We start from the raw sequence: 14,127 nt of genomic DNA, 5'->3' as shown, positions 1-14,127 counted from the left end.
AAAATGTGAAGGGTAATGTGTAACTAATCGTAAAACTCCCTACCCTGACTTGGAAAAAATTAAATATATCTATTTAAATATACATCAGACACAACAGCATATATATGGTGCGGATCTACACTCTGCCAAGTTGTATCTTGCAATAACCACTACAGTGTGCTGGTATTTGACTGCCACACTGCGGTACCATTGTGTATTGCTGTACTTTTGTCTTGCCACTACCAAGATGGCGCCAAGTGCTTGTCATTGCCGATAAGAATCGGATGGAGGAAGTGAAGCGGCTGACAGACAGGAAGCATAAGTCTCCAGTGTTGTGAGGAGGGGTGGCAGCTAATGTAGGTTAACAATAATAATAATAATAAAAATAAGGGAATAGCGTTCAAATAGATCACTAACTGTACCATTCGACAAAATGATTCCTACGCAAGATGCATCAGCGAGGAAGACTGAAATCGACGAGAAACTAAAACAGGTTTGTGTCGATTACATTATCTAATAAACAGTGAGGTGAGGATTTCTATGGATTATTTGTCATGGGTTGTACCTCTGGAAAATCCTCGTAAACTGTCAAGTATTTATTGAGGTAGGAATTGGTGTACTCTGATTATTATTATTATTATTATTATTATTATTATTATTATTATTATTGGTGTAAATATTAAAACCAATTTCAATAAAGGAAGTATTCCGCTTGAATTTTTAGAATGCCTGTGTGTTTTACACATTGTAAAAACCTGTTTAATTTGATATTTTGTAACACAACAGATACGGAAATACGACTTCCATTGCATAACAGTTTGATCCATTCCTGGTTTTACTATGAGTTTAATAAGACACATTAGCTTCTTACCTACTGTACACTGTGATTGGCGAAGCGCGTAGTGAAACCTGGAATGCAATGGGAGTCTTATTCCCATCCCTGCTGAGTATGACTCTTCTCACAGGAACAGGACACCCTCTCTTTTATTCGAGAGAATTTGGAGAAAAGTGACCAGTTAACAAAGGGCATGGTAAGTTGTCACTGTGTTGTTTATCTTTCAGTCTAAAGCGCCTTGTGCTTGTCTGTTAGATGGACATTCACCGTGATACATTCATCATTGTGCATGCCTTCCTAAGCTGCAATATGATGAGATTCTGTGTTTTACTGACTCTGAAATTACCAGTTCATTACTTTTATGCAGTAATAAAACTATATTGAGGGCAAAAATGCACTTAAATATATAATTGCTATCCCTTTCAAATCAAATCCCTGATTCTCATTTGTTCTACTGCTATTCCCACTGCACTTTTTTTCATGTTAATAAAAAAAAAGGTCAGTTTCTAGTTGGGAAAACATTTTCAAAACGATGGCTACACGCTCCCACACACATGCTACTATTTTCAGTGTCTTTTCTAGTGCGGATTTGCTTTAATGCATAGATTTGTAGAGTTGTTCTTGTAGGGCTGAGTTGTGTTTTTCATTTCCAAATTAAGGCTGAAAGTAAAACTGAAGTACTTGACAAGCAGGATGTTTGAATGACGCGCTGCCATGTTGTTCGTCTGCCATGCAGGTTTCCATCCTCTCCTCCTTTGAAAGCAGATTAATGCAGCTGGAGAACTCTATCATCCCAGTCCACAAGCAGACAGAGAACCTGCAGCGGCTGCAGGACAATGTGGACAAGACCCTGTCCTGCATGGACCACGTCATCAGCTACTACCACGTGGCCAAGGACACTGATAAAATCATCAAGGAGGGGTAAGGTGGTGTGACTGTATATGGAAAGCCTACAGAAGATTTACAACCACTTTGAAAATGTAGTCATACATTTTGTTACAATGATACTTGACTACACTGGGGATGCTCTTTCTTAAACTGTCCCTGGTCTTGCTTCAGTCCCTCAGGGCGGCTAGATGAATACCTGGCTTGTATTGCTAAAATCCAGAAGGCAGTGGAGTACTTCCAGGACAACAACCCTGACAGTCCAGAGCTCAACACAGTGGTGAGTGACCCTGTGAAGTTCTTATCCGTGTTTCCTGCATGGCTCACCAGAACAAGGCAGCAGATCATTTATGCGTTTCAAGAGCACACAAACTTACACAGTACAAGAGAAACAACTGCTTGACTACTCTAGCCTGTTGCCCGGTTCCCTCTGTTGTGTTCTTATGTTAATATAAGTCTTGTTGTCTTGTATTGCAATTACATTGCCTCGCAATTTAAAGGTAAATGTACAAGGCTGGTTCATACATGAATTGCACAGGCCTGATGCTGGAAAATTTCTAGCCTCTCTTGTCATGTGACTGCCTGACTACCTTTGGTGCTCCAGAGTTAATTTGTTTCTCGGTTGGTCTCGCCTTGACACCTGTTGTCCCTTTTCTCCCCTCCCCCAGAAAGCCCGGTTTGAGAAGGGCAAGGAGCTGCTGGAGGCGGAGTTCCACAGCCTGCTGACCCGCTACAGCAAGCCGGTGCCGCCCATTCTGATCCTGGACCTGATTGGGGGGGATGACGAGTTGGAAACCCAGGAGGAGGTCACCCTGGATCACCTTCCAGAGTCGGTTCTGCAGGACGTCATCTGCATCTCAAGCTGGCTGGTGGAGTATGGGCGTAACCAGGGTAAATCTTCCTGTTGAGCACAGCCAACACTCATCAATTTAACGTAGTCTTTCCAAATTATCTTTTAAAATGAGTTTATTGTTGTTTTGAATGAAGCTAAAGTGTGAGAAAACTTGAGCTTATGGGGTGATTTTAAGTGTTATATATATGGAGAAAATAGGGGAATGTTCAAGTTTGAATTTCCAAAAAGCATAAGAAGCAACAAGTAGGGCTGCATTAATTCTGGTTCAGGTTTAGAGTTTAAGGAGGCGCAGGCAGGAAGGAAGAAGGGAACCCTGAAATGGGAGAGCAGACAGACCCGAACATCTGGATCATTAGGTAGAGGGTCAGCGTTCGAGCACATTGCAGCAGTCAGGTCCAGAGAGGCCCTTCTCCAACACAGCAGTAAGTGTGGTGGAGACAGGTTAGCATGAATATCCATCATTTAAAAAAATAACAAATAAATAAATAAATAAATAAACAGGTACAATTCATGATAACATTGTAGTGTGCATCAATGTGCTCTAGGGGGCGTCTCTCAACATTGTGTGTTTCTGCCCACAGATTTCATGAGCGTGTACTTCCAGATTCGCTCCAGTCAGCTGGACCGCTCGTTGAAGAGCCTCAAGGAGCATTTCCGCAAGAGCAGCGCTTCCTCGGGGGTGCTGTACTCCCCGGCCGTGCAGAACAAGCGCAAAGACACGCCCACCAAGAAACCACCCAAGAGACCAGGTCAGTGCTGGGGCTGCCTTCCTAGAATCCTCCTCACCCTCGGGGATGACCACCTTTTACTCCCGTCTGCATTGCTCCAGGCTAAGAAAACAGGGTCCAGTTATTTGCAGATAAAGTTGTTAGCTTAGACTCTAAATCACAGAACTTGAAATCTAGAAGTCTCTGGGCCTTTTGTTTTCCTTGGAATAAAAAGGTAAAGTCAGTTTCTGGAAATAATTCATTCTGGTGCTCTGCATTACATGGCTTTTTCTCTTAACATCATTCCAGATCGCTTGGGAAGAAACAGCTATGATGTCTGTTGCACATAAGTTAGTTACTTATTAAAATGTGTATTCAATACTGCAAGAGGCTGCCATGTCCATACTTTCGGTTGTTAGTGTTTTCATACTTTGATTAGAGTATTACACAGGTCCTTGCATAGAAAGAAGTGATATGATTTGTGTCCCTGGCAGTATTTTACTACTTAAACTATTGTGTTTTTCTTATTTTGTTGATTTTTATTTTCCTTTTTGTTTTTCATTTGTGAATGACAGTCTTCATCCCAGGTAAAGACCCTCTTCAGTGTGCTCTCGTGCCTTGCTTACATTTAACTGATTCAAGTACAGGGACAGCATAACATTCAGAATTAATATTAGCCATTCACTTCCATGTGCTAGAAACAAGGCCTACATGCAGTACACACACATAGCAGTCTGTGGTCTTTCGATTTCTCTATAGAATGTGCAAGAGACCACTGGGTCTTGTATAATTATAATGGCCAATTTTAATAGTGATCTCCATCAGTTCATAGTTCAGAAGTTCAGAAAACCACAAATGTTTTTACATAAGTGGTATGCAGACTAAACTGGCATAGTTTGGTCTTATTTGAAAGCTTACAGGTGCGCTCTGTGTAATGGAAGGCTAGTTCACTTTACCATACCACAAATCTTAATGAGAAGCGTCTGCACTGTTTGCGTTGTACGTTGTATTAGTCTTATTTTCACTAGCCCTGCAGCTTTGCTTTCGCCAGTTCTTAATGGTTAATTCATTTTGTTTAGTTGAGTCATAAGCCAGTGTTTGTTTGATATGCATTTTCTCCATTGTCTGTTAATGAATATAAATATATTGTTGTAGGTGCCAGCTGTCATGCAGCGCTGCTTGTAAAAACCACATGCACTCTTTATCAAGATGGGTCCTTGCAGGGACAATAGTGTATTGAATGAATGCTCTATTCAGCTTTAACACTGGGTGTGTTTCTACTAACTTACTAATTTAAATTGTGTGAACGTGTTAATTGTATTGTTTGGTATGTTTGATTTAGTACAGGTATTAAAATACATTGTTGTAAAGCAGTTTGACCCATTTCAGATTTTTGATGATAATGGTTAAACTGGGCAGGCTGGTGTACAGTCATTAGGCCCATAGTGAAATGCAGAATAACTCAAATTGCAGTGTAGTGCAGTCTGATTGCCATTGACAATATTAAATTGCCTTTGAAAAAGTTGGTGAGTACTTTTAAGTCGGGGGCATTTTGATGAGTATAACATCTATATAATTTATTTAAAACCTAAAGGCTCGTTATGTGATCATGATGCAGTTATTTCTTTTTAATTAACTTTTTCTTTTTTATATTTTCTGTTTATTTTTCAATTGTTTAAATTGTTCTGTACATGCTTGTCAGTGTTTGTCAAGTTGAAGCCACAGGTCTCTAGTGCTGAACTGAATGTGGGTGTGGTGGAGGGGTGTGGTGGTGCTGTATCACTCACTTCCTAGATCTTGTCTCCTCTCTCTGATCCTCCTCCCCGGTGCTCTGTCTCTTTCTGTCTCCCTTCTTGCTTGCTGTCCCTATCTCTCCCATCCTTTCGTTCTGCGGGAACAGGCACAATCCGTAAGGCTCAGAACCTCCTGAAACAGTATTCTCAGCATGGGCTGGATGGGAAAAAGGGGGGCTCTAACCTCACACCTATGGAAGGTAATGCTTTCTCATCTTTCGGTGCAGTTTACCAAACGCTCTGGTGTGGTTCTTGTGCAGAGGGGCTCTTTATCACATCACCAGTAAGCGATGGGTGACAATCAGCCACTGTGGCCTCACAGGAGCTTAGGGAAGTTACAACGGGGTGTTTGTATGCACCCAGTGTGTATGGAGCAGCATATATCTAGTCAGAAGAAACCCTGATGTAGATTATCCTTGGATATTACCAAAGCCTCTCTTTCTTTGAATTGTAGTGTCGGTCCAGCAGGATAGGGACAGCTGTGTAGTCTATTAACAAGGATAAATAGATAGATTGCATTTTCAGTCTAAAACTGCAATAAGCTCGATCCTAAAATAGGTGCATTGAAAATCAGAAGCTCCTGTGACTGCCATTGCTGTTTCCTCTGTATCTGTCACCTATCGAACGCAGCACAACATATACACTTTACACACACACACACACACACACACACACACAGACACACACACACACCTTTCGTAAACATGTGCTTATGTTCCTATGCATGCATAGGCACACATGTACCATCATGAGCACACACCTGTGTAGAAAGCCCCCACTTCTTCCCAGCTGGGTGCCCGCGGGTCATTGTCTGTCTGTAGGAAGTCTCAGGCCTGCCAGTTTGCCTCAGCAGTTGCCCAAGGATAAACCCCCTCCAATCTGTCTCCACTGCTCTGGCACCTAACTAGGTCACGATCACGACCTGAGGGTTAAACACCTCTCCGACGCCCTGAATGAGAGGCACGGGGCTGCTGCGGGTAAGTATAGGGCACTAGGGTTACCAGTGCGTAGAGGAACCATGTATTTGAGGGCTTAGATGCCTACTTTACTTAGCTTAGGGGTAGGGGGTGGGACATTGTATTCTCGACTCTCTATCCCCTCTTGTACAAACCCTTTTTTTTTTTTTATTTTTTTTTTTTATTTCTTCCAGAGGACAAGGTTTCCGGACGCCTTTTTGGAAAAGTCAAGACTTGATGGGGGGGGGTATGGGGGGGAGGTAGGTGGAAGTGGGGGGGTGGGGGGAGGGTTCCGGGTAGTGAGGAAGTTCACTCTAAATTACTGTACAGTCCAAAAGCCAGACTAATTTTGGGTTCAAGGACATCGTGTGGAGATCAGCTCTAGAAAATGAAAACCAATGACATATATGTGTTCTATATTGGAACAAACTCTTTAGATAGATTTAGCAGAAAGAAAGGTATTGGTAGTAAAATTATAAGAGGTCATCTCATCAATACTGATACTAAATGAGCATCTGTGTAATAGAACTTTTAATCCTTATATAAAAATGTTTCAACTTAAAAAAAAAAAAAAAAAAAAAGGAAAAAAAAATTCACATTTTTCATGCAACAAAAAGGGATGTATGCAAAGTTAATGTGAGCAATTTTTAACACAGTACATTAAGAGTACATTTTATACAATCGTAAATAAAACCAAGTCATTTTAAACATATCAACAAGCAAACACGGTTTCTGTGGTTTGACTAAAGTTGCACAGTAGAGTAAGCCCTGCAAGTTATACTGTAGAGAACCAGGGATAGAAAGTGTAATCACAGGAGAGCAAGGTTGTGCTGACCAGGGCAGTGTACCCCACAGGTAAGGATGACGTCCTGGATATCGAGATTGACTCCTACATCCACTGTATCAGTGCCTTTGTGAAGCTGGCGCAGAGCGAGTACCAGCTGCTCACTGACATCATCCCCGAGCACCACCAGAAGAAGACCTTCGACTCGCTCATCCAGGTCAGAGCAATGACTGCAGTAACGTTACGACTGGGACATGTGCCTAAATGTCAAATTATTGTCATTATTATTATTATTATTATTATTATTATTATTATTATTATTATTATTATTATTATTATTATTATTATTATTATTATTATTATTATTATTCGTTTTTATAAAATGTGTTCATGCACTGACCTGCTATATCAAATATATGATATTCTAATCAGTTAGACAAATGACTCCATCTGCTAGAAAGGGTGTCCTGCTACCACTTGCAGCAGTAGGAGATTATATAATATAAATCATAAACAGGAACTTTTTTTTTTTCCATGTTGCATTTTTATTATCCTGGTAACGTCTTTCAGGCAAAGCAATTCTCAACAAGTGTTTTTAAGGCATTACTTACTATATGAAAATATTAAATAACAAGTTGTTTGGGACATTGCACGTTTACAGATCTATGTACTGCTACTGATTGATTGTTTGCTGTGAAACAGGAGGCCCTGGACAATCTGATGCTGGAAGGAGACAACATTGTGTCGGCAGCCCGTCGAGCCATCATGCGGCATGACTACTCCGCTGTGCTCACCATATTCCCCATCCTCAAGCACCTGAAGCAGACCAAGCCTGAGTTCGACCAGGTCCTGCAGGTACAGTATTGGGGCTGCAGATTTCTGCAATACATGGCTGCTGCCACACAAGGGCGCCGTGAGTCTTGCCTAACTGCCATTAACCTACCTTTTTTTTTCTTAAAGTAACCCACTTTAATTGAATTGCGAAATAAACTACCCAAGTTATGAAAGCCATGATTTGCTGTTGAATGTTTTTGTTGGTCAGCATAAATAGCACTAGTTGTTGTTTGGTGGAAAAATTCCATTAGCTCATCCTAACAAGTGCAGTCTCCTAAAATAGATTTTATTGCAGATGCGCCTGCATTATAGGGCTGCTAAACATGCTTTGCAGGGAATATGGCAACACTACTGTACCAGGAAGTCTAGGCAAGAGCAATGAATATGATTTTGTTGCATGCTCTTGGTTTCTGTCTTGACTGAAAGATGTTGAGTCTTGATTTTTTACAAAGTTTATTTTAATACTTTAACCCAGGGGTGGCCAACCCTGGTCTTGGAGAGCCACAGTCCTGCTGGCTCTCTGGGTATCTTTAAATCATCAATGGTTAAACAACTGGAAAACTAGAAGACCCCGTGGCTCTCCAGGACCAGGGTTGGCCACCCCTGCTTTAACTTTACCTCTGTGTGTGTGTGTGTGTGTGTGTGTGTGTGTGTGTGTTTATTTAGGGCACAGCTGCCAGCACAAAGAACAAGCTGCCCTCTCTCATAACATCCATGGAAGCCATAGGAGCCAAAGCACTGGAGGAATTTGCTGACAGCATCAAGGTACAAGACTGATCCCATTTGGAAGACCTTTCATACTGGAGGGGGAGGCATGCTTGTGTTGCACAGAGATGCTGGTGACAGTTTTTTTAGTGTGCTTAAGAAGTGCTGTCAGTAAACTGTTCAGACATAATCTTGGAAAAGGGATTTCCTGTTTCACTTAATAACTACTTTGACGTGTACTGCAAGCTGTGCTTCATAATCGGACTGTGATTGGATTTCAGAGGGAGACCGGGATAATGGCAGTGCATGTGGCACAGAAATGGGTTCAGATGACCTCCTCCTGTTCAGAATGACCACTTAAACCGTTTGAAATCAGGCACATCTTGATTATAGCACTTCTCGCTAGTATGCACAAGTGCCAATTATTTTGCCATTAGAAGGGCATGGGAAAAATGACTCGCTAGAAGCCAGTTATTTTTGAGACTGGGTTTTAAATCCACTCTCCACGGAGGGCTTTGCATAGAGTTTGGGTTTTAATTGATAGTAGTCCTGGGAAATCTGCCTGCATAGCAAAATTGGTGGTTCAAAATGTGATCTTGTGCTTGTGTTTGAACAGAATGATCCAGACAAAGAGTACAATATGCCCAAGGATGGGACAGTTCATGAACTGACTAGCAATGTGAGTACTCATCCTTTTAATATAAATTGACAAGCGTGCTGAAAAAATAAAATAAAATCAATATTCAGTATTAGTTTAATAACACAGACATTTAAATCAACAAGAGTAAAGCCTTGTGATGTGCTGCAGTTTGTGTGTGTTGACCAGTCAGTGGCTTTTGTTTTCTAGGCTATTTTGTTCCTCCAGCAGTTGCTGGATTTCCAGGAGACGGCTGGGGCAATGCTGGCATCACAAGGTAGGGGTGGTTCAGTATGGAACTACTGGGAGTATACTTTACCATAGACCACAGAACAGTCATTAGAACCCATGCACATGTCTAGAGAGATACCTGGGCATGCTTGTAGATGGTAGAACTTTTTCTGGCCTAATTCTGATCGTTTTATAAGACTTAAACCGCACACTGTGGCTAATTTCCTAAATGCAGCCCACTGCAAATCTGATTACAATTATTCCCGACTCAATTACACAAGTGGTAATCTAGGAGTATTCACTACTCTGCACCAAAAGTGAAGACCAGTCATTATTCTGTAGTAGTTTTCATTTGGGGATGGTTCAGTGCATTCATTTGCAGATGGAAATTGGGTTAAATTTCACTTAAATCTACAACCATGTTTGACAGAAGGAGGTCCCCCTCAGGCCATTAAAATAGATTCAAGATTTTGCTAAAGGGAAGCTCAATAGACTCACACTGCTGGCTTTTCACGCCCACGGAAATTGTGAGCACTGTGTTGATTGCTTCTGTTTGATTCAGAGGAAACCACAGTCTAGAGATGCCAGCTGCGAGGGTCACAGTGTTATTGAATGTTTGAAGCCCCAGTTGTGAATCTGCAGGGCAGCCCTGTAAGCAAAGAGAATGAGGAATATGAACAATTCAGCTCTCATGACTCCATGGTGTATATCTTCAGCAGCCCCTCCCTCCTGCTTTTTCACTTCTATCACTGCTTTCCGCTCCTTTCATACGTCTGTTTCCAAACTACTGCTGCTGCATCACATCCACTTGGTTAACCCTTTGATGGCTGAAACCCCCAAGCTACTCTCCTGCAGTCTCTTTAGCAAACACATTTATTCCCACCTTTGTCGTGGCAAGCCGATTTCAAGGTAGAAGAAAGCTTTTGTCCCTATGAGAAGTGTAAGCTGACTGGACTGTCAGGTTTTGTATTTGACCTGTTTTTCCCATTCAGCCCGTAAGCCACATTCACTCATAAAGGCTCCATGTGCTCGTTACATGTTTGCATACTGTACAAAAACCGCAGCCAACAAAGGGTTAACAGCGCTGCCTCTCTTACAACCGTCAGCTGGCTGTCTTGGGTCTGCTAACTCTGTACTGATGAGATTCTCTAACCTGGTGCACTTTGCCTCTTTCTCTTTCTCTTTCTTTCTCTTGGCTCTGCACGTACCTTGTAGTTCTTGGGGATACTTACAATATTCCTTTAGACCCCCGAGGTAAGCACAGAAAACACACAGACTGTGTCTCCCTTCTCTACCGTCTGTCACAGCTGAGGTTTAAGCGGAAAAGACTTTCTCTTAAAGCTCCAAGACCCGTCTTAAATATGTTCAGAAAAAAAGCAAAGGTTTAATGTAGCAATCAATAAATAGTGTTCCTACAATTGTGTGTGTTTCAAGGATTGTCAATAGCTATCTATACAACTTGCTACTTGAGCTGCTGGAGTGCTTGAAATGTAAAGCTGTTCAGTGATATTTCTAATGCCTTGGCCTGATGGAGTGCAATGTTGCTATGAATTTATGCATTGGTCGTTTTAATGTTGACACATTTTTTAATATTAGTGATTATAGTTAGAGAGAAAATGTGAGCGATATGTATGTTTGTGCTGTGCTGTTCAGTTGTGTGGTCCTCTACATGATAGTCAGTATGTTCATCAGTGTTTGCATTTTAGTGACTTAGGAGCTGTGGCTCTTATTAAAGCAGAGTGTACTAACTTTAACAACACAGGAACCATTCAAACTGAGCCGGTGTATGCAAACACTCAGAAATTGGGTTGATGTCCGTCAAGAGGCTAAAATGGAAAATGAAGCTGGAGGTATTCAGGCTGTGTGCATGCAGACATTTTAATTTCACCTTTACCAACGTACTTTCATTTTCAGAAACAAGTTCATCGGCGAGCAGCTACAGCTCTGAGTTCAGTAGGAGGCTCCTCAGTACATATATCTGTAAGTATAACCCTCATAACTAGGAACAGGATATGGTTATTAGACAGTGAGGCTGGTCTCCCATTAGTCATGCACCCTGGCATGGGTCTCCAGAAATCATTTTTTAAATAAGTAGATGATTGAAGTACGTTATTTCAGAGCAGATTTAGTAAGGGCTTTGTGCGATACTGGAAACGTGCACTGCATTTAGGAAAGGACTATGCATCACTATGTCAATTGCTGTAGGTCTACAATATGCACGCAGAACACCTAATTCGCTATTGCTTCCTTTTAAAGGCAAAGTTCTGGGCAACTTGCAGCTGAATCTATTGAGCAAATCCAAAGTGTATGAAGACACCGCACTGAGTGCCATCTTCCTGCACAACAACTACAACTACACCCTCAAGTCTCTAGAAAAGTATGTACTCAAAAGCCCCCCACCCCGCAACTGCTTCATGTAGTCTTCCCATGATTGCTTACTTATCACATGACTCCCCAGGTCTGAACTGATCCAGCTGGTGTCTGTGACCCAAAGGAAGGCAGAGACCCAGTACAGGGAGCTGATTGAGCAGCAGATCCAGTCCTATCAGCGCAGGTGAGCTTTCCCTTCGTCAGCACTCTTTTAAACTGTGCAAGCTGTGGGGCTCACAGCCTGGAAATGGCAACGCTGGGAATGAAGGCAGTCAGTCAGTGTACATCTATGGCCAAAAGTCGAGTAAAACCTGCTGAATAATGTTACGTTAACCAATTGAATTACCTACCGATTTGTTGTTTTATATATGCCTAACAAAACACGGACACAAATTGGAAAATGTGATGTTTTGAAATCGAACATGAAATACTGTACTACTGTTATGTAAAATAAAAGATCTAAATTATGTTGTAGTTTTTTTCAGTTATGTCTCAGCCCTAAAACACTAGGTGATGCAAAACTTTTTGCCAGAGCTGTAGACTGCTACGTCTGCCACAAAGTTGTATTTCTTAGATAAAATACTAGAAATTGTTACATTTACATCAGCTTGATTACAAAACAACTATCTGTGTCTCCAAATTGACGATGTTGTGAAATGTGGCAGTCTGACTCAGAGGTCGTCGTTATTTGCATTACTCTCAAGACATGGTGGTTTTATTAGGATTTTAATAAAAGCAGAACTCTGTCTATAAGTTGGTTTGAGAAGGGTGTTTTATTGCCAGGTAATTTTAAACAAACCCATTTCTAAAGCGAATATGCCTTAACCCTTGGTTGACCTGCTTTGCGTTGTTGCAGCTGGCTAAAGGTGATAGAATATATTACAGACCGAAACATGCCTGTCTTCCAACCCGGCGCCAAGGTAAGCAATCGCACTTTAAAACTTCATTGAAATCAGCAATCATCCTGTTGGCATTCTTAAATTATTATATGCAGATACAATATGTCATTTTTGAGATGCTTATGTATTTTTTCTTCTGCAATAATTGATGCTTTATTGAGTAAATTACATTATGTTTCTCTGTCTGCACTAGCCTGGTGTGCACTAGGGGGCAGTGCAGTGTGCACTAGGGGGCAGTGCAGTATGAAGTGCTCTCTATCGCTAATGCACAAAGCTCAGGAGTGTTTGCAAGCCTGGCCATGTATTCTCTGAAGAACCTCTCTGTTAGATTAATTCTGACATTGCATAACCACTTAGTAAACCTGATGCTGGCTGGGATTGAGAAGCATCTTTATCTGTGAGCCACAATAATACAGATCTTCTTTTTCAGTTAAAAGATAAGGAACGACAGATGATTAAAGACAAATTTAAGGTATGAAAAGCAATTTTATATATGTATAGAGGGCAGTGCATGGGCCAGTATGGGGGGGGATCTGCTTGTATTCCACATTTAAAAGAAATGTCCAAATAACTCTCCAGATGAGAAGCTTAAGGATGCCATGCACTTCTGTTTACGTGCCTAACTAAAGACCCGAAAGCGTTGATCACCTGCCTGAGTGCACTTCTTATCCGTGTTGGAAAATTAATTTTTGCTCAGAACAACCCTTGAGTGCTGGCATCACAGTGCAGTATCACGTTCAGTGTCATGAGGACTCTCTAGATTTGTGGTTTGCAGGGTTTTAACGATGGTTTGGAGGAGCTGTGTAAAATCCAGAAGGTGTGGGCCATCCCTGATAAAGACCAGAGAGATGCCATCCGCCAGGCACAGAAGAGGATGATAACGCAGGCATACAGGGCCTTTCTGCAGAGGTACGTGCACCCGGTGAATCCAGGACATCACTGTCACTGTTTCATTTATTAATGATACTGAGACAACCCATTTTTAGCACTAACTTTTATTTAGCGTAAGAACATTTCATACAGGTGTATAAAGCGAAGCTTTGGGGAGGAGGGGGGAGGGGTTATCTAACCAAAACCACTGTCTAAACAGGCCATTTTCATTTTGTCTTAAACTTCTTTGTTTTACTTACTTTATCACAGTGATCAAGTCTGACTGGAATAGGGACCTTAACAATCTTTTTTTTTCTCTGCCAGATATACTAACATCTCATTTACTAAGAACCCAGAAAAGTATTACAAGTACAGACCAGAGCAAGTGGAGGCAATGATTGAGAGACTGTTTGATACATCAGCATAGACCCCAGCCTGCGACTGATCGCCTGTTCTACTTGGCACGACCCGCACTGCCTCCACCTCGCTTAAGAGACGCTCAAGATTCAATTTTGTAAATTGAATTATTGTTAAACATTAAACAAACGTATTGCACAATGTTTCTTGAGAATCGTTCTTTTTAGACCTTAAAGACTTCTGGTATGCTGTCCCATAGAGAGCTCACTGGAACGTATTGTTGCTGATTTCTTTCTAAATACAATTGCAGTTTATTTCATATTTTCAACATTAAACAGACAAAAAGACCCCAATTTGACTTCTGACTTTACTTAGGTCAGTACTTAGGAAAAGAAACCTGAAAGCTCACACATTAATATCAATCTGTATAGG

At 41.3% G+C, this 14,127-nt stretch overlaps 1 protein-coding gene across 19 annotated transcripts; it reads left to right on the top strand.

Moving 5' to 3' along the window:
• The first annotated feature begins 155 nt into the window (after positions 1-155).
• On the top strand, positions 156-13,893 carry LOC121295663 (exocyst complex component 7-like). 19 transcript variants are annotated; one of them, XM_041220623.1, is made up of 22 exons: positions 157-472; positions 945-1,010; positions 1,551-1,735; positions 1,874-1,979; positions 2,368-2,590; positions 3,134-3,301; positions 3,835-3,846; positions 5,160-5,252; positions 5,961-6,029; positions 6,864-7,009; positions 7,495-7,647; positions 8,293-8,391; positions 8,948-9,010; positions 9,179-9,245; positions 10,415-10,453; positions 11,114-11,179; positions 11,456-11,576; positions 11,658-11,753; positions 12,426-12,489; positions 12,899-12,940; positions 13,244-13,377; positions 13,663-13,893. In XM_041220623.1, exons 1-22 carry the CDS (start codon positions 413-415, stop codon positions 13,763-13,765), a joined length of 2,175 nt encoding a protein of 724 aa, XP_041076557.1. In that variant the 5' UTR covers positions 157-412; the 3' UTR covers positions 13,766-13,893. The 19 variants fall into 19 exon arrangements, with proteins under 19 accessions (XP_041076542.1, XP_041076550.1, XP_041076540.1 ...); XM_041220608.1 differs by lacking the exon at positions 5,160-5,252 and having other exon boundaries at positions 156-472; positions 13,229-13,377; XM_041220624.1 differs by lacking the exon at positions 3,835-3,846.
• Positions 13,894-14,127: the final 234 nt, after the last annotated feature.

This window comes from Polyodon spathula, chromosome 20 (assembly GCF_017654505.1).
Source record: "Polyodon spathula isolate WHYD16114869_AA chromosome 20, ASM1765450v1, whole genome shotgun sequence".
Lineage (NCBI taxonomy): Eukaryota > Metazoa > Chordata > Actinopteri > Acipenseriformes > Polyodontidae > Polyodon > Polyodon spathula.
Note: the sequence above shows the minus strand (reverse complement) of the source record. Positions and strands in the feature narration are given on the sequence as shown.